This window comes from Benincasa hispida, chromosome 11 (assembly GCF_027475165.1).
Source record: "Benincasa hispida cultivar pf3 chromosome 11, pf3_genome.v1.1, whole genome shotgun sequence".
NCBI lineage: Eukaryota > Viridiplantae > Streptophyta > Magnoliopsida > Cucurbitales > Cucurbitaceae > Benincasa > Benincasa hispida.
In genome coordinates, this window is record NC_143488.1 from 35,399,698 (window position 1) to 35,423,888 (window position 24,191).

Here is a 24,191-nt window from a genome sequence, read left to right on the forward strand (position 1 = left end):
TGCTTCAGATTAATGAACTCAGCCTGCTTATTGTACCTCATGTGAGCAAAGAAGTACTTCTCCTAAAACCGCTCCTTAAATTGGTCCCACGTGGCTTGGCCTCCACTAGATTCTATCATTCTCTCAGCCGAACGCCACCAATGGTTGGCATTATTGATGAGAACGAAAGCAGCACACTGCAGCTTTTGCTTCTCTAGACACCTCATGTACTGAAAAATCCCCTCAACAGTGGACAACCACAATTCTGCATTTGTGGGGTCTTTCAGGGACCCGTTAAATGTCGAGAGATCATACTTCTTGAAATCTTGTAGATAACCGGCCTCCAAGGAAGGGCCCGCCACGAACCGATTCGCGACCCTATCCTGATTCTGAACTGATGGTAACGGGATTGACGAGGACAGTGCCTGCTGTGACTGAGCGTGTTAAGCTATCTACTCAGCCACCATACCCCTTAGCTATCCTACTATGGCTTAATGACGACATTCCCAATGGCTGTAGCCATAGCCATATATTCTACTGGAATTTCTGAGGATGACGGTCCTGGTGGGGGCACAGTCGAAGCTTAAGGCCCGCTTCTTGGTCTAACCTTCTGCCAAGTTGACCCAGAAGGGTCACGAGGTGGTGGGTCTCGTACCTCTTGGCTCTGCACCTCGGGTTCTTGCAGGTCAGGGTCCCACTCCCCAACTACTTTTTTACCTTGACTGCCCCTTCCTCTAGTTCGTGGCGCCATACTTGGTGACCACACACAATACTTTAATATACGCTAGTAGGGTAAACCATCAAACGACTGCACAACAGGTAAGATTTCATATATATTTCCCTAAAGGACTTTAAACAACATACTTGGCGATGAAGAAAGATCCATTTGTGGCCATAAGGAACAGATTGGACTCACGATGTAAGTCAGTCTACAGAACCTAAAACTTAGGCTCTAATACCAACTGTAATGACCCTACTTTCCTACCTATTTCTAGGACACTACTTCATGCATGCATAGGCTTGATGTACATTTCTTTTTTTTTTTTTCTAATCAAATAAATAAAAGAGCTGAAATTTTATTTAATAATGCTCAAATGAGCAAAGGTAAGAAAACATAAATAAATAATAATAGATAAACTAAAACAAAAATAAAATTTATTGTCGGGGTACTCCTAACCCAACTTTAAAATGGAAAACAATTAAATAGTCAAATAATAAAATTAATGAATATTGCATGAGAGTTTAAAACGCCTAACTCCTAAACTAGACTCCAAAACATGACACTAAGTGCAGAAGTAGTAAGTCGTCCTAATGGCCAAGTCATGGATCTATCTTGTCATGCGCCGATCTATCATTACTCTTACCTGAAAAATAGGGAAAAAAAAAGGTGAGTATAAAAGTATACTCAGTAAGCGGCCCATTATTGGGCCCACTCAGTGATCTGTTAGTCTTTCCATTGGACCAAAGTGCACAAGGACATCATAGGCGTAGGCATAGGCATAGGCATAAGGGGCGAACCCGAAGGCACGCTTTCATAAGTAGTGACAGTAAAGGTCACAGGCATAAACATAAGTGTTGATCCCAAAAGGACACCGTACATAAGCATAGGGTGTGGGCCCGAAGGCTCACAACATGCGATGTGCATAACCCAATGACAACACTAACAACCACTAAAATCTCAAATAGACATAAGCATACAATCAAGGCCATGAATCCTGGCACTAACAGTCATTAAAATCTCAGACAGACATAAGCATGCAATCAACGCCATGAATCAGCATCAAATTTATCACAGTTACCCAAACATCAAACTTCAGCATAGTTACCCATACATCAAACTTTATCACAGTTACCTATACATCAAACTTTAGCACATTTTACTCATACATACAGTGACATAAGAATTTTCCTTCTGACTAGCAGGCTTATCAAGATCTTAGGGCAATACCGGCAGTAAACCACTTACCTTGGGATAACGAACTATCCCAAAACAAACCCTTACTCCGTCAAAAACTTCCTTCACTGCCACACGTTCCTGAAATCAACCACAAATTCCATGGTTGAAGATTAGCTTAGGCCCAAGAATTCCAAATGATGATGGGCTGCCAAAAGGGGAAATCAAAACTTACACCAACAGACAGATCGAACGGAACCACCACGATCCGTGGTAACCAGAACCGACCACGCCAAGACTGACGAACGACACTTGGGTTTAGACCGGCGGCTGGCGGACGGGGAAGACGATGCATCAGAGAGAGAGAGAGAGATGCGGCTCTGAGTCGCGACTTCGACTGTTCGATCGTCGTTTCGGGTCGACGGACTGGTGAGAGCACAGCTAGATCGCTACTTCAGCGGCTTCGACGGGCGTGGGCTTGGTCGATGACGAAGATGAGCACGACTCCTCGCGCGGCTGGAAGCAAGAGGTCGGCCGGAAAAGAAGAGAAAAGAAAACCCTGAAGGGCGCGACTGATGAGGAAGAGGAGGCAGCGGCAGAAAAGCACTGTGAAGGGGATCGTGAGGGTTAGAAGGAAGAAGAAGAAAAGGAAAAAGAAAAAAAATCTTTCTTGCATGCAAACCGAGGTTCCCTAAGCTCTAATTTATAATCCTACTTCTCCTTCTCTTTTCCTTAATTTAACTATTAACCCTCTCTTTTTTTTTCTTTTTTTTTTTAATAAACATATTTGTGAATAAATCTTTGGGGCATCACATATACAGTATGTTTCATTCTTGCTCCAATATAATATTCCATGTTTATTTTGAGCTTATATAAATTATATATTGGTAACAAGCATATCATAATATATATTGACTTTAATATGTAGCACAAATGCTTTAATATATGTTTTATGCTATTTAGGTATCTCTTGCGTGCCAATTTTCATATATTAAATTAGAGCTATTATATTTGAAGAATCTAAATTGGTTAGCCATAAGTACTTTTAGGACTATTTATTAAAAAAAAATTCTATATTTTCGAAGGTTAATCAATGTTGGAAAGAAATTTTGCTCAAACATATTAAATTAGAGTTTTTCTAATATATTACATTAGAGTTATTATATTTGAAGAATCCGAATTGGTTAGTCGGAAGTACTTTTGGGGCTATTTATTAGATTTTTTCTATATTTTCGAAGGTTAATAAAAGTTGGAAAGAGATTTTGCTCAAATATATTAAATGGGAGCCATTATATTGGTTAGCAGTAGTGTCATTTATTATAGATTCTAAACTGTTTTAAGATTGCAACCATTTCACAATCAATGGTTCGGTATTCTTTATTCCATCTTCATGGTTGCTGCACTTCACATCCTCCATTTATATATTTCGTGTTACATGAACCATCATTATCGTTAAGTTATATTTTAAAGTATACTAATAAAAATGTCTGTTCATTAGATGATTATTTTTTAATATACTTTGGAACATTGTGTTAGGTGTACGAAATGTTCTCACTAATATATAAAATATACTAAGATTTGTTATATAATGAAATATAAAACATCATATTATGATGTCTTTTTGGCACTAAAATAGTTTCATTTGAAAGTATATTTGAAATATACTAAGATGAATGGTTGTCTCATTCGAAAGTTTTGTTAAATGGTTGTTTTTTGGCACTATGTTGTCATTAAGTTATTCTTTAAAGTTTATAGTACTTATCATCGTTGTCATTAAGTTATATTTTAATGTGAACTTGACATGTACCACATCAATCAGTATTAAATTAAGCAAAAATAATCATTATACTTGAAGATTAATAATCTATTGAAATACATTACGAAACATTATAATATATAGTATGTTTTTAAAGAACTTATATCTAGGAATTGAAATTTAAGAGTTTAAACTTCCTCTTTTCATATTGTTTCTTGGAGTCCTACTTACTTGAAGAACCAAAAATAATTTCATTTCGTCTCTGTTCTGCTTTTTCACCCGAAATTTTTACACGAACCGTTTTTCTATAACATGCTACAATATTGCAATATTTGAATATTATTTTAGATAACCCACACTATATGATATATTACTGTTGACATTATTTTTTATGTTTCAATTTTAAGCACACGCACTACGATATATGTTGCGATGATATGCGATACTACTTTTAGATGTATGCGTTATTAATGGAATGTTTGTAGTATGCTATGTGTTGTCACAAGTTTCCTTGTGTTGAAACCAAGTATAATTTCACCGCAAGTTTCTCGGAGTGATCTGAGGTCGCACACAAGGATTGCATAGTTAATGTGTTACATTTGTGATATATGCGACCGGAGGTTTTTCAATTAATAAAAGTTGTGTTTATACAGGTATTAAAAATTGCGGTAAAGTAAAATATGTGGTAAAGCAAAGTGTGGAGTAAAATAAAGTGCGATAAAAGTAAACCTAAGCTATTATGATACAAGATACAAGATACTGATACATGATACCGAGATTGAGACTGACTGTGAAGATTATACAAAGGGTCGTGTTATGCAATGACAAGTCTTTATGTATGAAACAAAAATAGAAAGGGTAATTGTTATAAACATCGCAAGTTCATTAATTGTGTTAAAGATTTAACTATGGTTTCGCTTTCTTTTGGCGTACACCTCTCAGTGATCGGCCACGTTCCCACATCTCTGTGGTGAGACAACGATGAACATAATGAACGCAAGGTTGCTTCCATCTCTGGAAGTACTTCTCGCTTTAGTTAACACATTCTTCTAACATTCTCTCGACAGACAGAATGGCATCTTCACTTCTGCTCTCACAGGTGAAGATGTCGTCTACCATGCTTTAACTAAACATATTTATTTCTTTAGCAAGATTAATTTACTTGTTTAATTCATTCTAATTACCAAGGGATTAAGAAAACATCATGGAGAAAGCGATTAATGGAGGAACGGAAATAGACAGAAAGATGGATATGAAAGTGATCATGACATTCAATACTATTATTTAGCGTCTGATACATGGTGTGAATGATTTAGACTAAGAAGATGAGATACAATTGATGATAGAGATAGAAACAAATATAGAAGACTGCCAATGTCTTGACACAAATCTGGATGGAGAAATCCCTTGCCGGTGTATTGAGTGAATGGAAGGATGAGCGTCCCTCTCAGGCTTGCTCAACCGGTAGAGTTGATATAGGTACAGAGCTTCACGGCGGGGATTTGGAATGATTCGCCCTGAGACTCACCTCTCAGCCTTGCCTCTTTTCTTCTCAGATCTTCTCCGATCAGCACTCAGATCAGCCTCTCTCTCAATATACAAATATCAAAATAGCCTCGTATCAAGTATATTTTTCAGTGAATTCTCTGAGGGTATTTATAGATGAATGCTCTGACTCTCTGTCATGTGGTCCCCACTTTATTGTTATGGAAATTTCGAAAATGGTGGAATAAATATTTCTTCTGTTATGTAATCAATCCGTCGAAAATGCACAACGGTTAGTTGTACACGTGTCAAAATCCTCTACGATTGCATTGCTCATTTGCATCTTTCGATCGTGTGCTCACATGCGGTGTTTTTTTTTATTACCGCATGTGATTGAAGTTGCGTTGATCGTAAATCTCTTGATCGATTGTCGCATCCGCCGTCATTGTGTTGATCGTCTATTCATTCCTGAATGATGGGCGCAATGCGACGTAGATGCGTTGATCTTTTTCTCTTGAGCCATGAATGCATACGGTGACTTGATTTCCTGCAAAACAGATTTGAAATATTCTTTTCTACCATTGCAATAGTATTAGGGGGTGTATTGACGAAAATTTATAATTCTTGTATTTCTTAGCTAATTTCTCTACAATGACGCAACTTTCCTCTCTTTTAAATGCAATATCTAAATAAAGCAGTATAAATAACTTGTATTTCTACAAGTTATCACACCCCCAAATTTAGATATATGCTTGTCCTCAAGCATATCTTCTACTAAGGTAATAATGCTCAATTCCTATCCTAAATTTTGCGTCGATTGGTTGTTTCGAATGCTCCACTTAGGCACATTACTTGATAACGCAATTTCCTTCTATCCTTGCTAATTCATATCAAAGCCCTACTTTATTCTTCTATACTACAAAATTCTGCTAAAAAATGATTTTCTAGTTTTAAAAAGAATGTTTACCTCTTCTTGTAAAACAACTTGATGAGTCTGGATGCGGTGGTCAAACTTTGCGTCATTTATAAGAGACTGTTGATCATGGTTACACCCTTCGTTTTGGCTTGTTCCCACGGGTGTCATGTGAACATCCAACTACGGTTGTGTGCCAATCTCAACTTTAACTCATGAATTTCAGAGAGTTGTCTCTTGTTTTCTTTTCTTTTTCTTTCTCATTTTTTCTTTTCATGTTGCATTGTTCTTAGAAACCCATCTTCGTTTTGGATTGCTCCCACGGGTGTCATGCGAACATCCAACTACGAGCAGGCTCTATTCACACTTAACTCTTATCAGGTTGGGATTGTTTTTGAGGTTTCCCTTCCGCTGACATTGGAATTTATATGAAAAATATATATATATATTTTTAAAGTGAGCGCATTTTTCTTAATGACCGCATACTCTTGATCTCATATGCTCAGACCTTCCCCACCTACAAATTTAGAGATGTGCAAGGTCCTCATTGCGTTGTTTGGACAAAATAGACAAACACTTAGACAAAATTTCAAAAAGAATGTTTGCGCAGAATTTTGAAGGATAAAAGGTAAAGTACTGTTGAGCTACGAATTAACTAAATGTTAGTCAGAAAATACAGAGTGTGGAAAATGTTTCTAAGTGTATGCATATTATACATCATGGCAACGCAATGAATAATGCAAAAAGAAAGATTAAGAATATCGCATAGTTGACAAAGGATGATAAAGAAGAGGCACAGGCATATGGATAGAATTGCTACTCAGTTGTATTGAAAATTAACTAAGTATACAAGTAATTACAAATTATGCAATACAAAAATTCGTTGCCTGTACAAAGAATCAAAGAATTTAATTAAATACAAAAATAATGAATTGAAATTATCTTTGAATTTGATTCAGATGGGTGCACGATTAAAAATTAACACCGTGCTTTCATTAACGCAAATGCATTTTTGTTGAGGACGGGCAACAACGCATGCATCCCCGCAACACACCCCTTAATTCAACGCATTTCTGGAGGATCGGGTGCACGATATTTCTACTAGCACAACACTACCTCAACATACTGCAATTTCACTAAGGACGGGCAAAGGACACATACCCGCACAACACACCCCTCAACGCAGAGTGTAATGGATGCAAGGTGTCTCTTGTTATCCCACAATGCACCCATCATTGCATTACATACCAATTTTTATTTTTCTTTTTAATTCATCAATAACAAGTCAAAAAGACTTTGCGATGTTCAATGTTTCATCTAGTCATTCACAAAAGTTAAGAACAACGCTACTAATGCATACAAATTAAAGAAATTAAACATGACATGGAAATAATCAACTGAATTAAATTGAAGGTAAATACAGAAAGCATTAAAAGCTAATTCTAATAAGTAGTAAATAACGTAATTTAGAAAGAAGTAAAGGAAAGTTGTAAAGAAAGCAAGTAAACATAGATAGGGATGTTGAATGAAAGAAGTTCTCAGAATTACCGCAATCACATCCCCTGCAAGCGGTTAATCCTGCTTGCCTAAGTCAATGGTATCTATGCGTCGATCTATGTCGCCTCCATAGTAAAGCTTAATACGTTGACCATTGACTTTAAATGCGTTGTTCCCGTCTAAAGTTGTTAGTTCCACTGCGCCGTGAGGAAAGATAGTCTTGATTCGGAACGACCCAGACCAGCAAGACTTCAACTTTCCTGGGAACAATCACAAACGTGCATTAAATAATAATACCTATTGACCTTCGACAAATGTCCGATCATTTATGCAGTTGTCATGCCACTTCTTGGTTTTCTCCTTATAGATCTTGGTATTTTCATAGGCTTCCCTTCGCCATTCGACCAACTGGTTCAATTGCAGCTTCCGGACTTTCCCCGCACTTGCTAAATCAAACTTCAGCTTCTTGCATGCCCACATCGCCTTATGTTCCAACTCGAGCGGCAGATGACAAGCTTTTCCAAAGACCAGGGCATACGGGGACATGCCAATTGGTGTTTTATAGGCAGTCTTGTATGCTCATAGTGCTTCATCAAGCTTAGGCGACCAATCCTTCCTAGAGGTATTGACATTCAATACTATTATTTAGCGTCTGATACATGGTGTGAATGATTTAGACTAAGAAGATGAGATACAATTGATGATAGAGATAGAAACAAATATAAAAGACTGCCAATGTCTTGACACAAATCTGGATGGAGAAATCCCTTACCGGCGTATGGAGTGAATGGAAGGATGAGCGTCCCTCTCAGGCTTACTCAACCGGTAGAGTTGATATAGGTACAGAGCTTCACGGCGGGAATTTGGAATGATTCGCCCTGAGACTCACCTCTCGGCCTTGCCTCTTTTCTTCTCAGATCTTCTCCGATCAACACTCAGATCAGCCTCTCTCTCAATATACAAATATCAAAATAGCCTCGTATCAAGTATATTTTTCAGTGAATTCTCTGAAGGTATTTATAGATGAATGCTCTGACTCTCTGTCATGTGGTCCCCACTTTATTGTTATGGAAATTCCGAAAATGGTGGAATAAATATTCCTTCTGTTATGCAATCAATCCGTCGAAAATGCACAACAGTTAGTTGTACACGTGTCAAAATCCTCCGAGATTGCATTGATCATTTGCATCTTTCTATCGTGTGCTCGCATGCGGTGTTGTTTTTTATTACCACATGCGGTTGAAGTTGCGTTGATCGCAAAGCTCTTGATCGATTATCGCATGCACCGTCATTGCATTGATCGTCTATTCATTCCTGAATGATGGGCGCAATGCGACGTACATGTGTTGATCTTTTTCTCTTGAGCCATGAACACATATGGTGACTTGATTTCCTGCAAAACAGATTTGAAATATTCTTTTCTACCATTGCAATGGTGTTAGTGGGTGTATTGACGACAATTTATAATTCTTGCATTTCTTAGCTAATTTCTCTACAACTGATGCAACTTTCCTCTCTTTTAATCGCAATATCTAAATAAAGCAGTATAACTTGTATTTCTACAAGTTATCAATTACATAATTCACATTACATGTAATATAGATGTCCTCCAGTATATAACAATATAATATATAAATTAAGAGTATATATTATTTAACCAAATTTCTTTATCAGTCATACTATAATATATAAATCGCAGATTGACTTAATGTTCAACATAAAACATATATGTCAAAGTTTAACAAATACACTTTATTCAATATAAAACATAATTGCAAAGTATATATGCATAAATCCCACATTCACAACCCATATTTTTCAGATTAAACCACAATATAGATTATAAACCTAAATTAAATTATGTCATAAATATTGATACTTTCAAAAACAATTGAGTACATATCACCAAAAGCTATTAGTTTATACTAATAAGTATGGAAATAGGATTTAAAAAAAAAAATTGAACGATTTACATACTATATATGGAATAGATGAAGACTACGCAGTTAAAAAGTTACCAGATTTTAACCTTCAATCAACCAGAAATGGTTTGAGTGTCAGCTACTCTAAGGTTTCAGAAGTTTCACTTTGCTATTATAAAATAGAGAAGAAATATGGAGATCTTTCAATCCACAATTTGTTATTTACAAAATACGAAAGCGATAAACAAGGGTTGATAAAAGAGAAACCTATTGGAAGTTTTATTAAATCGGTAAAAGATAATATCACAATCGATAGTCTAAATATATCTTCATTGATGAGGAGACTTTTCAATTTCCTTTTTTGAAAATTGTGATAGATGGTTTAGGGACTAAAATGTAATTAGGCCCTAATATTTATGAAATTAAGAAATTCACTTAGACATTATTTTAAATAATAGAAATTTGGACACCAATGAAATATAGACACTTTATTTGGGTCTTCTGTGTTGATATATATATATTGGTCCAACTGAATTTTTATTATATATTTTTTTTTTTCAAAACCCCCTTAACATAAGGGGAACTATGCTGACAAATGAAATATTGGGTATCCTTGGAGAACATATTTGTGGGAGGTCCAACCTAAGAAACCAATGGTCATATTTCGGTTATGAGATTATTACGGATTCAATCCCTTTTCAAAACTTATTTTTCATAAATGTCCAAATTTTTTTATATCTTTGTATATAAGATTGAATGAATTTTTCTTGGACTAAAATACGCTTGAGTGTGTTAAGCGACTGGAGAGAAAATGTGACATAGGGAAAAAAAATCCATATTTACGGAACATCCTTAATGTAGGAGAGAGAAAATGTATTTATTTATTAAGATTTTATTCCTTTTGTTTAATTAGAGAGGGAAAATACATTTATCTGTTGAGATTTTGTTCATTTTGTTTAATTGGAGAGAAAAGATATATTTAATCAAATTTTATTTTCTATTTACGTTGGTTTCATGTATCAACTTATTGGTTTATCTGGCGGATTTATGGATACTTTAAATATACATTATAACATTTTGTTAGGTATTTGAAAATATCCTAACGAATATATGAAATATACCACAGTATATAAGAGTTTGACTCAATGCTTGACATAAATCACACTATAAACCAATATATGAAATTTATCACGGTATATAAACCATATATTGGTTTAATATTTGACATAAATCACAGTATATGTCATAAATTTCATTTATTTCATAGTATATATATCATAAATACCATTTAGATAGTAAAAAATCTCAACAAATCAAAATGTGTATATATATATATATATATATATATATATATATATATATATATATATATCATAATACATAAATTCTAAATAATAATAGTAATAATAAATAAACTCTCATTCATATCAAATAAACGAATACATATATCACAATATATATTTCCTATAAATGCTAAAAAAAATTAGAAAAACAGTGCATATATCACAATATATATCAAATATGTATATCACAGTGTATATATATATATGAGGGTTTAAGAGAGAAGTTGAAGAATATGGGAAGTTGTGTGTAACACTCCATATATTTTTTAGTAATAATGTAATTTCAGTAATTTTTTATTATTTGGAATTTCAGTAATTTTTATTAGTTGGAGGGCATTTTCTTGGGATTATGGACTTCAAGTGTAAGTTCGGGAATTTAATTGTTGGCGTGAAATATTCAATTTGGAAATTGATGACAGGAATTAATTTCTTTTTTGAGAAGGAAAGAAATTTAATAGTATAAAGTGGAATAAGGAAAAGAATAAAATATAATTTATATTTACTTCCTTTTTAGTTTATTATTATTATTATTATTTTATAAACCTCCCCTCCAAATCCCTTTCTCCCTCATGCGCGCGACCAAGCCTTTCCCCCTCCCTTTTTTAATCTTTCGCCAGCCGTCGTCCTTCTCGTCGCCGACCTCAACCAGCAGTTTTGATCTCCCTGCCGCTTGCCGCTGACCTTGACCGCCAGCCCAGATCCGAGCCGCAAACAACCCAGATTCGACTTCGGCCTCTTCGCACCTCAACCTTTTGCACCGCCCAGATCCGACTTCAGTCTCCCACGCTGAAGCCACCCGTATTCGAGTCGCTTCGTCCGAACCGACCAGCGCCGCTCCAGACGCATCTACATCAGAGCCGCCGCCAGTGCCGCTCCTCTTTTTCAATCGATCGGATCTGCGTCGGATTCCTCTTGTCGCCACCGTCGTTGCTTGTGCCGTCATCAGATTTATCAACTTGGGTAAGATTTCTACTGTTTGGGGTTGTTTTTAATTGATTCTTGACTACCCATTTACTTTTGGCACCAATCGATTGAGGCCTTTATGTGTCAACTTTGGATTCATGTTCTTGAAGGAATTAAGGTGTTGTTTGGTGAAATTGGAATTATTTTAGCAGATTTGGTGTGCCTCATATCACACCTTGGGTGAGTTTACCCAGATTTTTGGCAGTACTTGAAATATGTGTGATTAGGCCTTGGTTTTAATTTTAAAACTTGGTTGCGTTCTTATGTCAGGGTTTTACTTGGAGTTGCTGGTTTCGTTGGCTGTCTGAGATTGTCTGCGGATTTTCGATTTAGGTAAAGTTAAATTGAAGATCTTTAAATAATTTAGTTAATTGGATTTAGACCCCAAAGATGAGTTTAGAACTTTGGATTTGTTATTTTCTGACCATGGGTGCTAAATTAATATTTGTAATGTATGTTATATGGTGGATTCAAAGCCTTCCAAGAGTTGTAAGAGGGTTAATTACTTGGATTAAATTGCGACCAAATTTAAGGTAAGTAATCTTACTACTAGAACTGCCCAGGGGCCAGTCACTGGATGTATGACAACATGATGAACTGATAGTTTAGTATATGTTACGGTAGAATGACAGCATGATGAACTGATAGTTTAGTATAACCGTTGTACGTTTTTGCTTGAGGATATGAAAGATGTATTTGTGCACATGGATACTTGAATGCTAGCATGAGATAATATTTGATTCCATGAGGTTGTATGTGATCTATAAATATTGAGGCATGTGTGTTTGTTGTAGAGCCATGATGTTGAAGCATATATGTATGTCATAGAGTTATTGTGATAAATATGGTGTCGAGCGTATGCTAGTGATTTTATTGATTAGTTAGAATGCCCACTAGGTTTGTGTTTCCTTTGAGATTCACCAGTTTGTGTTTCTTTCGGGATTCACCAGGTTTGTGTCTCCTTCGAGATTCACCAGTTTGTGTTTCCTTCGGGATTCACCAGATTGGTTTTCTTCAGGATTCACCAAAGATAGCGGGCATATTTAGCTACAGTAGGATAGAACTCAATTTTTCACGTATGTATGTGTCCCTTGAGGACTCGAACAATTTATATGTTCTACCAGAGATAGGCATCTAGGGGACATAGATGTCTAACCTGACCCTAGTAGTGGGGTTACTTACTGAGTATTTTGTACTCATTCTTTCTCATGTTGTTGTTTCAGGTAATGGTAGAGATGCATCGGCGATGGACAAACGAAATTCGTGATCGAGCCACTGGGACTAGTTTTTACGCTTCTGCTCATGAGATTTAGAGTTCTTTTCATGTTTCTCTTCTCTTTTGTTTTGATGTTTAAAACTTACTATTAAGAATCGTTTTTCAGACTTATTTATTATCCTTTATGATTTATGGGTACCCTACTGTTGTTTTAATATTTGAATTTAATGAAAGTCTTTTGAACTTGCCTTATTTAATTAGCATTTATTTCGCCATAACAGAGTGTCGTTTTGAGTTACATGCATGCATATATTTAGTAACGGCCTAACTTAAGTCCTAGAGGGTCAGGTTGTTACAGTTGGTATCAGAGCCCATGTTTTGGATTTGTAGACTGACTTACTACGTAAGTCTAAATAGTCCCTATGGCCCAATAACGGATCCTTCGTCATCACCAGGTATGTCCTACTAATGAAAGTTTCAATGCATGTATGAGATTAGTGATGTAGTATTTTAAAAACATGATTTCTGAGAAAGACCCAAAGATAGATAGTTAATTTATGAGTTCATGACAGAACATGGCACCTAAACCTAGAACAAGAAAGACAGTTAAAGAAGGAGCGCAAGCAGAGGGAGCTGAGAGTAGCCAGACTGCCTCGGTAGCTCCAAATCCGCCTATGACCCGAATTGATGAAAAGGCAATGGAAGCCAGAATTAGTGAAGTTGTTGCATCCTCCCTAATGGGAAAGCTGTAGGAGCTTATTCGTAGCACAATGGCAAGACAGATTGCCCAGACCCAGGCTCAAGAGAAACCGGTGCTACCCGAGCAGTTACAACAGACTCGACCGCAGGATAGAGACATGCAGGTCCTGTCTTTTGAGGCTAAACATCTGAGAGATTTCAGGAAGTATGACCCTCGCTCCTTTGATGGATTGTTAGGGGACCCCACCAAAGCAGAGATGTGGTTGTCATCTATTGAGACGATATTCCGTTTTATGAGATGTCCAGAAGAGTACAGGCTTCAATGCGCAGTCTTCATATTGACTAGTAACGTGAAAATCTGGTGGCATTCAGCAGAGAAGATGATTGATATTGGTGGTGAACTTACAACCTGGGAACAGTTCAAGGAGCGCTTTTATGAGAAGTACTTTTCGGCCAACACCCGATACAACAAACAGACAGAATTCTTAACCTTGAGGCAGAGAGTTATGTCGGTAGAGAAGTATGAGCAGAAATTTGATAAGTTGTCTCGCTTTGCTCTTGAACTAGTAGCCACCGAGGCAGCGAGGATAGAGAGATTCATCCAGGGCCTGAGGAGTGGACTGCAAGGTATGGTGCATACCTTGGACTTCAAGACGTATGTTGCGGCACTACAGCTCACCATAAGGATTGATCCTGACTCTCAGGTGGGAGAGGAATACAGGAGGTCGCTCGGGATATGGACCTCCGCAGGTCAAAAAAGGAAGGCTGAGCCCAGGGCTCCTGAGCATCAACAGAGGAACCAGAACATAGTGAATGCCCCACGTCAGTGGGGATAGTAGGGTTCCCAAGTTGTGACTGGCAGGGAGGATAGGCCGATATGTACTACTTGTGGTAAGCGACACTGGGGATGTTGTCTAGCTGGCTCTGAGGTCTGTTTTCGATGTGCCTAGAAGGGGCATATGTCAGAGAAATGTCCAAGGAGGAACACGCCTGAACATGGGGCCAGCCCATAAGCTCGTTTCAGAGGGGCCCGAGTCATCAGCAACAGCAGGGTAGGGTGTTCTCTACCACTCGACGTAAGGCCGAAAAGTCAGGCACCATGGTGACTGGTACGCTTCCCATTTTGGGGCACCATGCTTTAGTTTTTTTTTACTCTGGCTCTTCGCATTCGTTTATATCTATTGTATTTGTGAGGCATGCCATGTTAGACTCAGAACCTTTGCCATTTGCATTGTCTATTTCCATTCCATCAGAAGAGATCATGTTAGCTATAGAAAAGATAAAAGCATATCAGGTAGAGGTAGAAAATCGCACATTAGATGTAACCTTGATAATTTTAGATATGCGTGATTTTGATGTGATATTGGCATGGATTGGTTAGCTGCTAATCATGCCAGCATAGATTGCTCCCATAAGGAGGTCATCTTTAACCATCCTACAGGAGCCAGTTTTAAGTTTAAAGGGGTTGGGACCGTAGTCCTACCCAAAGTGAATTCAGCATTGAAGGCTAGACTATTTGACCAAGGAGCTTGGGGCTTTATGGCCAGTGTGGTGGACACTAAAGAGACTGAAGTTACCTTGACTTTGGAGCCAGTAGTGAGGGATTTTCCAGACGTTTTTCCAGAGGATCTTCCCGGACTGCCCCCCCAGCGGTAGATAGATTTTGCTATTGAGTTGGAGCCAGACACAACCTCTATTTCGAAGGCTCCATACAGGATGGCCCCGACAGAGTTGAAGAAATTGAAGGTCCAATTGCAAGAGTTGTTGAACAAGGGTTTCATACGCCCTAGCGTGTCACCATGGGGTGCACCTGTTTTGTTTATGAAAAAGAAGGATGGATCGTTACGTCTATGCATTGATTATAGAGAGATGAACAAGGTGACCGTCAAGAATAAGTATCCCCTCCCCAGGATTGATGATTTTTTCGACCAGTTGCAGGGAGCTACAGTATTCTCAAAGATTGATCTCCGATCAGGATACCATCAGTTGAGAATAAAAGATAGTGACATAACCAAGACAGCTTTTCGTTTGAGGTATGGACATTATGAGTTCATAGTAATGTCGTTCGGTCTAACGAATGCACCAGCAGTGTTCATGGATTTGATGAATAGGGTGTTCAAGGAATTCCTCAACACCTTTGTGATTGTTTTTATTGATGATATCTTGGTATATTCCAAGACAGAGACCAAACATGAGGAGCATTTGTGGAAAGTTTTGGAAATGTTGAGGGCCAATAAGCTATATGCTAAGTTTTCTAAATGTGCATTTTGGTTGAGGCAGGTGTCCTTTCTAGGGCATGTAATATCGAAGGAAGGTGTCTCTGTGGACCCTGCAAAAATTAAGGCAGTTTCCTAGGGTTAGCAGGCTGCTATAGACGATTTGTAAAGGATTTCTCTCGCATAGCCGCCCCATTGACCTAGTTGACCCGGAAGGGAGCGGCTTTTGTTTGGAATGAGGCTTGTAAAAACAGTTTCCAAGACCTCAAGCAGAGGTTGGTTTCAGCCCCAGTCCTTATAGTATCAGATGAATCAGGTGGTTTTGTCATTTATAGTGACGTGTCCAAGAAGGGGTTGGGATGCGTATTGATGCAACAGGGCAGAGTAGTTGCTTACGCTTCACGTCAGTTAAAGAAGCTGAACAGAATTATCCCACTCACGACTTGAAATTAGCAGCAGTGGTTTTTGCTCTCAAGATCTGGAGGCATTACTTGTATAGAAAGAAGTTACAGATCTTTACCGACCATAAGAGTTTAAAGTACTTTTTCACTCATAAAGAGTTGAACATGAGGCAAAGAAGGTGGTTGGAGCTGGTGAAGGATTATGACTGTGAAATTTTGTACCACCCAAGAAAGGCAAATGTAGTGGCAGATGCTCTAAGCAGAAGGGTGGCTCATTCAGTAGCCCTTATTACTAGACATACTCATTTGTGCAGGGAGCTAGAGAGGGCAGAGATTGCAGTGGCAGTGGGAAAGGTCATGACACAGTTAGCACTGTTGTCAGTGCGATCGAGTCTAAGGCAGAAGATTATTGATGCGCAGCAAGGTGACCCTCATCTGGAGGAGAGACTTCATAGGGTGGAGTCAAGCCAGGATGGTGAATTCTCAGTATCAGTGGAAGGTGGCCTCCTTTATCAGGGACATTTGTACGTGCCAGCAGTTAGTGATATTAAAAATAAGTTGTTGTTAGAGGCTTATAGTTCCTTATTTTCGATTCACCCCGACAGCACCAAGATGTATGAGGACTTGAAACGTTACTACTGGTGGATGATATGAAAAGAGAGATTGCAAAGTTCGTTAGTAAGTACTTGGTGTGCCAGCAGGTGAAAACCCTGAGGCAGAAACCAGCAGGCTTGTTATAGCCATTGGGTGTACCAGAATGGAAGTGGGAGCATGTGTCTATGGACTTCATCGTGGGGTTGCCACAGACAGTCAAAGGTTTCAATGTGGTATGGGTGGTGGTGGACAGACTTACAAAGTTTGCACATTTCATACCTGGGAAGTCCACTTTTTCAATAAATAATTGGGCACAGATATACATGAAGGAGGTGGTGAGATTGCACGGAGTGCCTGTGTCCATCGTGTAGGACAGAGATCCTCGTTTCACGTCTAACTTCTAGAAAAGTCTTCAGACAGCTTTGGGGACCCGGTTAGATTTAAGTACAGCTTTCCACCCACAGACTGATGGGTAGACAGAGCGATTGAATCAGATATTGGAAGACATGTTGCGTGCCTATACCTTAGAGTTTTCAGGAAGCTGGGATGCTCACTTGCATTTAATGGAGTTTGCTTATAATAAAAACTACTAATCCACTATTGGGATGTCACCATTTGAGGCCCTATATGGGAAGAGTTGCAGGTCCCCTGTGTGTTGGGATGAGGTAGGAAAGAGGAAATTGTTAGGACTTGAATTAGTTCAAGCCACGAATGAGGCAATACAGAATATCAGGGCTCGTATGCAAACAACTCAGAGAAAACAGAAGAGTTATGCCGATGTAAGACGTAAGGACCTGGAATTTGAGATTGGTGTGAAAGTGTTCTTATAAGTGGCACCCATGAAAGATATTCTGAGGTTTGGTAGGAAAGGGAAGTTGAGTCCGAGATTCATTGGACATTTCGAGGTCTTGGAGCGAGTTGGCCCTATAGCTTACCGATTGGCATTTCCCCCAGCATTGTCTTCCGTTCATAATGTCTTCCATGTTTGATGCTAAAGAAGTTTGTGACAGACCCATCCCATATAGTTGACTTCGAGCCCTTGCAGTTGAATGACAACTTGAGCTATGAAGAGAAGCCTATAGAGATCCTCGTCATAGAGGTGAAGACATTGCACTGCAGGAAAATTGCTTTTGTGAAAGTCCTGTGGCAGAATCACTAGTTCAAGGAGGCTACCTGGGAGTGAGAGGATGAGATGAAGGCCCAGTACCCGGAGCTTTTTCAAGAATGAACTTTCGAGGACGAAAGTTCTTTGAGGAAGGAAGTATGTAATACCCCGTATATTTTTTAGTAATCATGTAATTTCAATAATTTTTTATTATTTGAAATTTTAATAATATTTATTAGTTGGAGGCCATTTTCTTGGGATTTTGGACTTCAAGTGTAAGTTCGGAAATTTAATTGTTGGCGTGAAATTATTCAATTTGGGAATTAATGATAGGAATTAATTTCTTTTTTGAGAAGGAAAGGAATTTAATAGTATAAAATGGAATAAGGAAAAGAATAAAATATATATTATATTTATTTCCTTTTTAGTTTATTATTACCATTATTATTATTATTATTTTATAACCCCCCCCCCCCCAAATCCCTTTCTCCCTCATGCAACCAAGCCTTTCCCCCTCCATTTTTTTCTTTTGCCAGCCGTTGTCCTTCTCGCCACCGACCTCGACCAACAGTTCTAATCTCCCCGTCGCTCATCGCTGACCTTGACCGCCAGCCCAGATCTGAGCCGCGAACAACCCAGATTCGACTTTGGCCTCTTCGCGCCTCAACCGTTCACTCCGCCCAGATCCGACTTCGGTCTCCCACGCCGAAGCCGCCCGCATTCGAGCCGCTTCGTCCGAACCGACCAGCGTCGCTCCAGACGCGTCTGCACCAGAGCCGCCATTGCCAGCGCCGCTTCTCTTTTTCAATCAACCAGATCTGTGCCAGATTCCTCATGTCGCCGTCGTCGTTGCTTGTGCCGTCATCAGATTTATCAACAATTGATTCTTGACTACCCATTTACTTTTGGCATCAATCGATTGAGGCCTTTATGTGTCAACTTTGGATTCATGTTCTTGAAGTTATTACGGTGTTGTTTGGTGAATTTGGAATTGTTTTAGTAGATTTAGGCGCCTTATATCACACCTTGGGTGAGTTTACCCAGATTTTTGGCAGTACTTAGAGTATGTGTGATTAGGCCTTGGTTTTAATTTTAAAACTTGGTTGCATTCTTATGTCATGGTTTTACTTGGAGTTGCTGGTTTCGTTGGTTGTCTGAGATTGTCTGCGGATTTTCGATTTAGGTAAAGTTAAATTGAAGATCTTTAAATTATTTAGCTAATTGGATTTAGACCCCAAAGATGAGTTTAGAACTTTGGATTTGTTATTTTTTGACCATAGGTGCTAAATTAATATTTGTAATGTATATTATAGGGTGGATTCAAAGCCTTCCAAGAGTTGTAAGAAGGTTAATTACTTGGATTAAATTGTGACCAAATTTAAGGTAAGTAATCTTACTACTAGAACTGCCCACAGGCCAGTCACTGAATGTATGACAACATGATGAACTGATAGTTTAGTATATGTTACGGTAGAATGACAACATGATGAACTGATAGTTTAGTATAACCGTTGTACGTTTTTGCTTGAGGATATGAAAGATATATTTGTGCACATGGATACTTGAATTCTAGCATGAGATGATATTTGATTCCATGAGGTTGTATATGATCTATGAACATTTATTATCTAACAATCGTTCAACGCAAGAAGAAAGGTGGAAGGGTTTAATGGAAAAAGATCTTCACTTCAAGAGAAGAAATACCTTCTCGAAAGCTTCAAGCGCTTGACCTTCGACATTAAAGCTCCTTCAAGACAGCTTCAAACGGCAGCTTTAAAGGACTTTTGCACACTATCGTCTCCACGGTATTGAATCTAAATACTTGCTTCTAACCCTTTTAAGCGCCTACTTTAAGTTCTTCACTAATTGCAAACTGCTTAAATTTTCTTGAATGCAATCTGCTTAGGTTTAGAATCTGCTTAAATTTTATAATTTCGAAAAACATTGTGATTCCCAAATTTCTTTTAATCCATGCATTGCAATCTAGTCTACCTCTTGTTTGCACATTGAATAAATAATAACAATGCTAACCAAAACTGTTTATATGTAATATATAAATATTCCATTATTTTTTCAAAAATAAACAAAGATTTAATATTGGTTTTACTGTTAAATATATAGATTCAAATCTTTTGGGATATAAAATAACGCCCTTTTTTTAGGAGTTGAAAACAGAAATGATTAAATAAAATGATATAAAATCTCGCACTTTGGTTGTTTGTATAAAACTGATAAGTCTACGATTAATCAAACATTACAAGCTATGAAAAAAGAGAAAGCCGAAGGAAGAAGCAGAGCCAACGAAAGATTAAGAGCAGCTGGAATAACTGATGGAAAAAAACAAACAAGCAAAGGGCCAATAGTTCTCAACAGTGACGACGAGGTATGTTTTTATTTTTATTTTAATGTATTTGAAAACATCAAACTGTTCATGTCTGTAAAACAGGGAAAAATGAAGATAATGGCAGGTGGATCAGACATAAAACTTGCAACTCCAATAATTAGCAACAAACGAAAGCGCGATGCTTCTACACTAGAGGTCAAAGTTCAAGCAAACAAACCAATGATAAAGAGCAAGGTCAAGATTATTTGAAAAAAGAAAAAGAAAAGCAAGGTCAACAAGAAATGTTAAGGGTTGAAAATCTTATAGATCCAAATTGCGATGCAGGCTGTGAAAAAAAACATAAAACCAAACAAGAAAGGGAGAAAGGACGTAGTAGAAGAAGAAGAGCAACATGAACTACATGAGGGAAAGGTATGATAATGTAGATTTTATGAAATAATCTATTAATTCCAGTGTATTTATTAAATTATATACATAATATAATTACTAAATAATGAAACAGGATGAACAAAATAGTAATGAGTATAAAAAGGAAGAAGAGAAGCTTGAAGGGACATGTGAAAACGTGCATGATGAAAGCAAAGACAATGAAGAAAAAAAGTCACAAAGTCGAGGGGAAACAACACTATCAAAAAAAAGATTATCTAGCGGACAGTCAGACAAGAGGATGGAAACAAAGAAAGGAAAAAGGTAATCATCTATGGACTGGATATATGTGAGGTATTCTTACTTAAATATTTACTGATAGTTGTAAATATTAGGTAATAACTAGGTCAAATAAAGGAAAAGGCAAAGTAACAACATGCCAAAAGGGAAAAACAATCGAAATGATTGAACCACGTGAGGTATTTTTACTTAAATACTTTGTACTTGTATTTCCTATAACATATTATTAAGCTTGTGTTTTTGGTTTATTTCAAATGTGTTAGGACTCTTTATATCTGATGGATAGTGCAAGGAGAAATGAACCACTGAAAATAAACTTCCAAACAAAGACTTCTATAATTGATAAAATCAAGGAGAATTTAAATGAGGAGTTACAACAGAGATTTAGAGAAACTATTTTTGGACATTTTCTTGATTTTTCCATTACAAATCAATCTTCCCAGTTGTTGTTACACCTAATACAAAGACAGTGTAAACCAAAGTCATCATCCCAGTTGAATTTCTTCATAGCGGGTCGAGTACTGAAATTTGGTTTGAGAGAGTTTGCATTGATAACTGGTCTAAAGTGTGGTGAATTACCAATCATTGATAAAAGTGGGATAAGGGGAGGAGGTAATATAAGAAAAATGTACTTCGAGAATATGAAAGTTGTGACTATGTATTTTCTTAACATAGCTTTTAATGTTAGCAAGGCAGGATGTGAAAGTGACAGGATAAAAATGGCGAAGTTGTATTTCTTGGAAAGTTTTCTTCTCCTAAAACAAGATTCAGTGAATGTGAATATAGACCACATCCTGATGGTCGATGACAATGACGTCTTTGATAACTACCCATAGGGAAGGGTTGCTTTTAATTTACTCATTGATGTTATGCATAGAGAAATACACAGCAAAGGTAAATCAGGAATATCAATGGGGGGATTCATATTCCCAATCTTAGCATGGGCATACGAGGTCATACCCACCTTGAGCTCGTCATAAAGTTTCTTTGTGATGAAGGTTTCTAACAATGTTCAAAGGATAGTAAATTGGGTTGCAGACAATCAACCCAAATGGAAGGATCTCAAGCGAAAAGTATTTAATTCAAAAGAGGTATAAATATCTATACAAACGAAATAGACGTAGAGTTTTAAATTCTAAACTATAAACTAACATCTTATTTCCTTATTTACTTGATAGCTTGAAATTTGTCCATTACTTGCAACCCCACAGAAAATGACTATGCCATATTTTGCTCCATTCATTGAGGAGGAAAAAGGGTGTTGCAAGAGGTAAAAGAAGAAATAAGCAGATATAGGCCGAGAGAGAGTGGTTGAACTATCCTTGAATAGAAGACTTGGTTTATCAGGTTTATCATATGAAAAAGATGAAATGGAACAAAGGTTTGAAGGAATAGAGAAAATACAATAATCAATGAACACAATGATGAATGAAAACTTTGTTGCCATGAAGAATAGTCAGCAAATCTTAAAGAAGAAAATAGATGACTTGGTGGAGTCGTTAAACAAACCGATTGACTACATAAAGACTACACAAGCTGTTCAATCACACGCATCAACAAGCAATATGTTTATGGTATGTAAACTAACTACACTATATTTCTTATTTTCATAGTACAAACCTATTATGAATTATATGGAAGCAGCCTGCATCCCAGTGCGAAAAGGAACTAGATGGTATTGAGAAAGAACAAGAAGAAAAAGAAGAAAAGAATGAGTTGGTTGATGCTTCTGATGCTCCCACAATATTTCAAAGAAAAGATGGCGACGAGGACGAAGAAGGTCAATGAAACAAAGATCATGGATTGAAAAAACCATCAGTAGTACACAAAGAAGCATGCCATGGAGATAAAAACAAGGAGTCTGAAGAAAAAGGAAGTAAAGAACCAGAGGTCAAGGTGAGTTGATATAAGCATGTTGCATATGATACCTTTTAACAATACATGGAAATTGACTAGCAAAATTGATTGAGATAGGACAATCAAGAAGCTAATGAAGAAATCAACGAAGTGATTCGATCAATTGATGAACGAGAGATTTACAAGAAGCTGGAGATGTCAAACAAGCAAAAGACAACAATATTAGTATATTTCTTTAAAACTGTAGAATCCTGGTAATTATTAATTTTAACTCCATATTAAATAAATTGTTTGAACTTTTTAACTTGTTAACAGAATCACACTCCAAAAACTTCAACAACTAAGATCCTTCAAAAGGTACAACCATTGTGGTGCACGGGTCAACCCCAACAACCAAAAAAGTAAGAGGTATAATACTACAACTAATGTAGATCTTAAACATATAATGTGTATTTCTATATATCTATAACAAATTTGGTCTCTTTAATAACTAATAAAAGGTCAAAAGGAAGTTGAAAATGACTGATAAGTTGTACAACATTGATGAAAATAACCCTGCTACAAGGATCATACTCAAACATATAAGAACAATTGATCTTGTAAGTTTGATCACTATTATAATTCGTTGAGTCCTAGCAACTAATTAGTCATTAAATATTGTTAGTAAACGTAACCAAGCAAGAATTGATCATGATGGCTAACCAAGAGAAGGAGAGAAGATCAAGGCAATAGGAACTAAAAATGAAACTGCCAAAAATGAATGATGCGAGTCCACTAATGACAGACATATGGATAGATGCAGCAAGAGGGATAATATGAAAACCTCAAACCATGGATGAAAATACACCCCTGGATGGCCCATCATTCGACTTGCACCTAAGCCAAGCCTGATCTTGCAATGAATGAACCAAGTGATTTTAGCCTTTTATGTCATTCTTGTTTTGGATTTTGAAAGTAGAATACATTCAGATTTTGTGTCAGATATATGGGCAAATTCTATAATCTTGTTTTGGTATATGTTTTAAACTTTAGAACTTTTTAGTATTCTTGGTTCCTGCATTGAATGAAGGGAATGATTTGGATATGTTGATATAGTTTCTGTTTTGGTATACAATTTAACTATTTTGGATTTTGAAAATATAATAGCTTTAGATTTGGTGCAGCTGTTTTATTCAAGTTTGTCTGGCCAGCCCTATACTAAATAACCTCGATAAAATGGGCTTTTTAAAGTCTCAACCATCCAAAGAGCATATACATAAATTATTTGTTAGTGAATTGAACTTTTCACATTGCACATACATAAAGTTTAATAATAATAAACACACTGTAATTATAAAGCAT

General features: G+C 37.1%; 3 protein-coding genes across 8 annotated transcripts; all 3 read left to right on the forward strand.

Moving 5' to 3' along the window:
* The first annotated feature begins 11,343 nt into the window (after window positions 1-11,343).
* On the forward strand, window positions 11,344-18,338 carry LOC150032594 (uncharacterized). 4 transcript variants are annotated; one of them, XM_090306722.1, is made up of 5 exons: window positions 11,344-11,749; window positions 11,863-11,932; window positions 12,023-12,085; window positions 12,229-12,285; window positions 12,976-18,338. In XM_090306722.1, exon 5 carries the CDS (start codon window positions 13,739-13,741, stop codon window positions 14,501-14,503), a length of 765 nt encoding a protein of 254 aa, XP_090162848.1. In that variant the 5' UTR covers window positions 11,344-11,749; window positions 11,863-11,932; window positions 12,023-12,085; window positions 12,229-12,285; window positions 12,976-13,738; the 3' UTR covers window positions 14,504-18,338. The 4 variants fall into 4 exon arrangements, with proteins under 4 accessions (XP_090162848.1, XP_090162846.1, XP_090162849.1 ...); XM_090306720.1 differs by lacking the exon at window positions 12,229-12,285; XM_090306723.1 differs by lacking the exon at window positions 11,863-11,932.
* On the forward strand, window positions 16,243-16,938 carry LOC120090653 (uncharacterized). Its single transcript, XM_039048370.1, has one exon. The coding sequence runs from the start codon at window positions 16,243-16,245 to the stop codon at window positions 16,936-16,938; it is 696 nt and encodes a 231-aa protein (XP_038904298.1).
* A 131-nt stretch (window positions 18,339-18,469) lies between the features above and the next one.
* LOC150032595 (uncharacterized) lies at window positions 18,470-23,859 on the forward strand. 3 transcript variants are annotated; one of them, XM_090307386.1, is made up of 10 exons: window positions 18,470-19,788; window positions 20,245-20,366; window positions 20,430-20,561; window positions 20,652-20,738; window positions 20,830-21,017; window positions 21,089-21,172; window positions 22,607-22,889; window positions 22,968-23,075; window positions 23,166-23,258; window positions 23,515-23,859. In XM_090307386.1, exons 2-6 carry the CDS (start codon window positions 20,247-20,249, stop codon window positions 21,090-21,092), a joined length of 531 nt encoding a protein of 176 aa, XP_090163512.1. In that variant the 5' UTR covers window positions 18,470-19,788; window positions 20,245-20,246; the 3' UTR covers window positions 21,093-21,172; window positions 22,607-22,889; window positions 22,968-23,075; window positions 23,166-23,258; window positions 23,515-23,859. The 3 variants fall into 3 exon arrangements, with proteins under 3 accessions (XP_090163512.1, XP_090163513.1, XP_090163511.1); XM_090307387.1 differs by having other exon boundaries at window positions 20,442-20,561; XM_090307385.1 differs by having other exon boundaries at window positions 20,245-20,561.
* The last annotated feature ends 332 nt before the right edge of the window (window positions 23,860-24,191 follow it).

Bases quoted from the DNA above. Each gene is read 5' to 3' on its own strand.
- LOC150032595 (XM_090307385.1), top strand. From the start codon at position 20,247: ATGAAAAAAGAGAAAGCCGAAGGAAGAAGCAGAGCCAACGAAAGATTA. The intron at 20,562-20,651 runs GTCAAGATTATT...ATTGCGATGCAG, and splicing joins AACCAATGATAAAGAGCAAG to GCTGTGAAAAAAAACATAAA. The intron at 20,739-20,829 runs GTATGATAATGT...ATAATGAAACAG, and splicing joins ATGAACTACATGAGGGAAAG to GATGAACAAAATAGTAATGA.
- LOC120090653 (XM_039048370.1), top strand. From the start codon at position 16,243: ATGCGTATTGATGCAACAGGGCAGAGTAGTTGCTTACGCTTCACGTCA.
- LOC150032594 (XM_090306722.1), top strand. From the start codon at position 13,739: ATGGCAAGACAGATTGCCCAGACCCAGGCTCAAGAGAAACCGGTGCTA.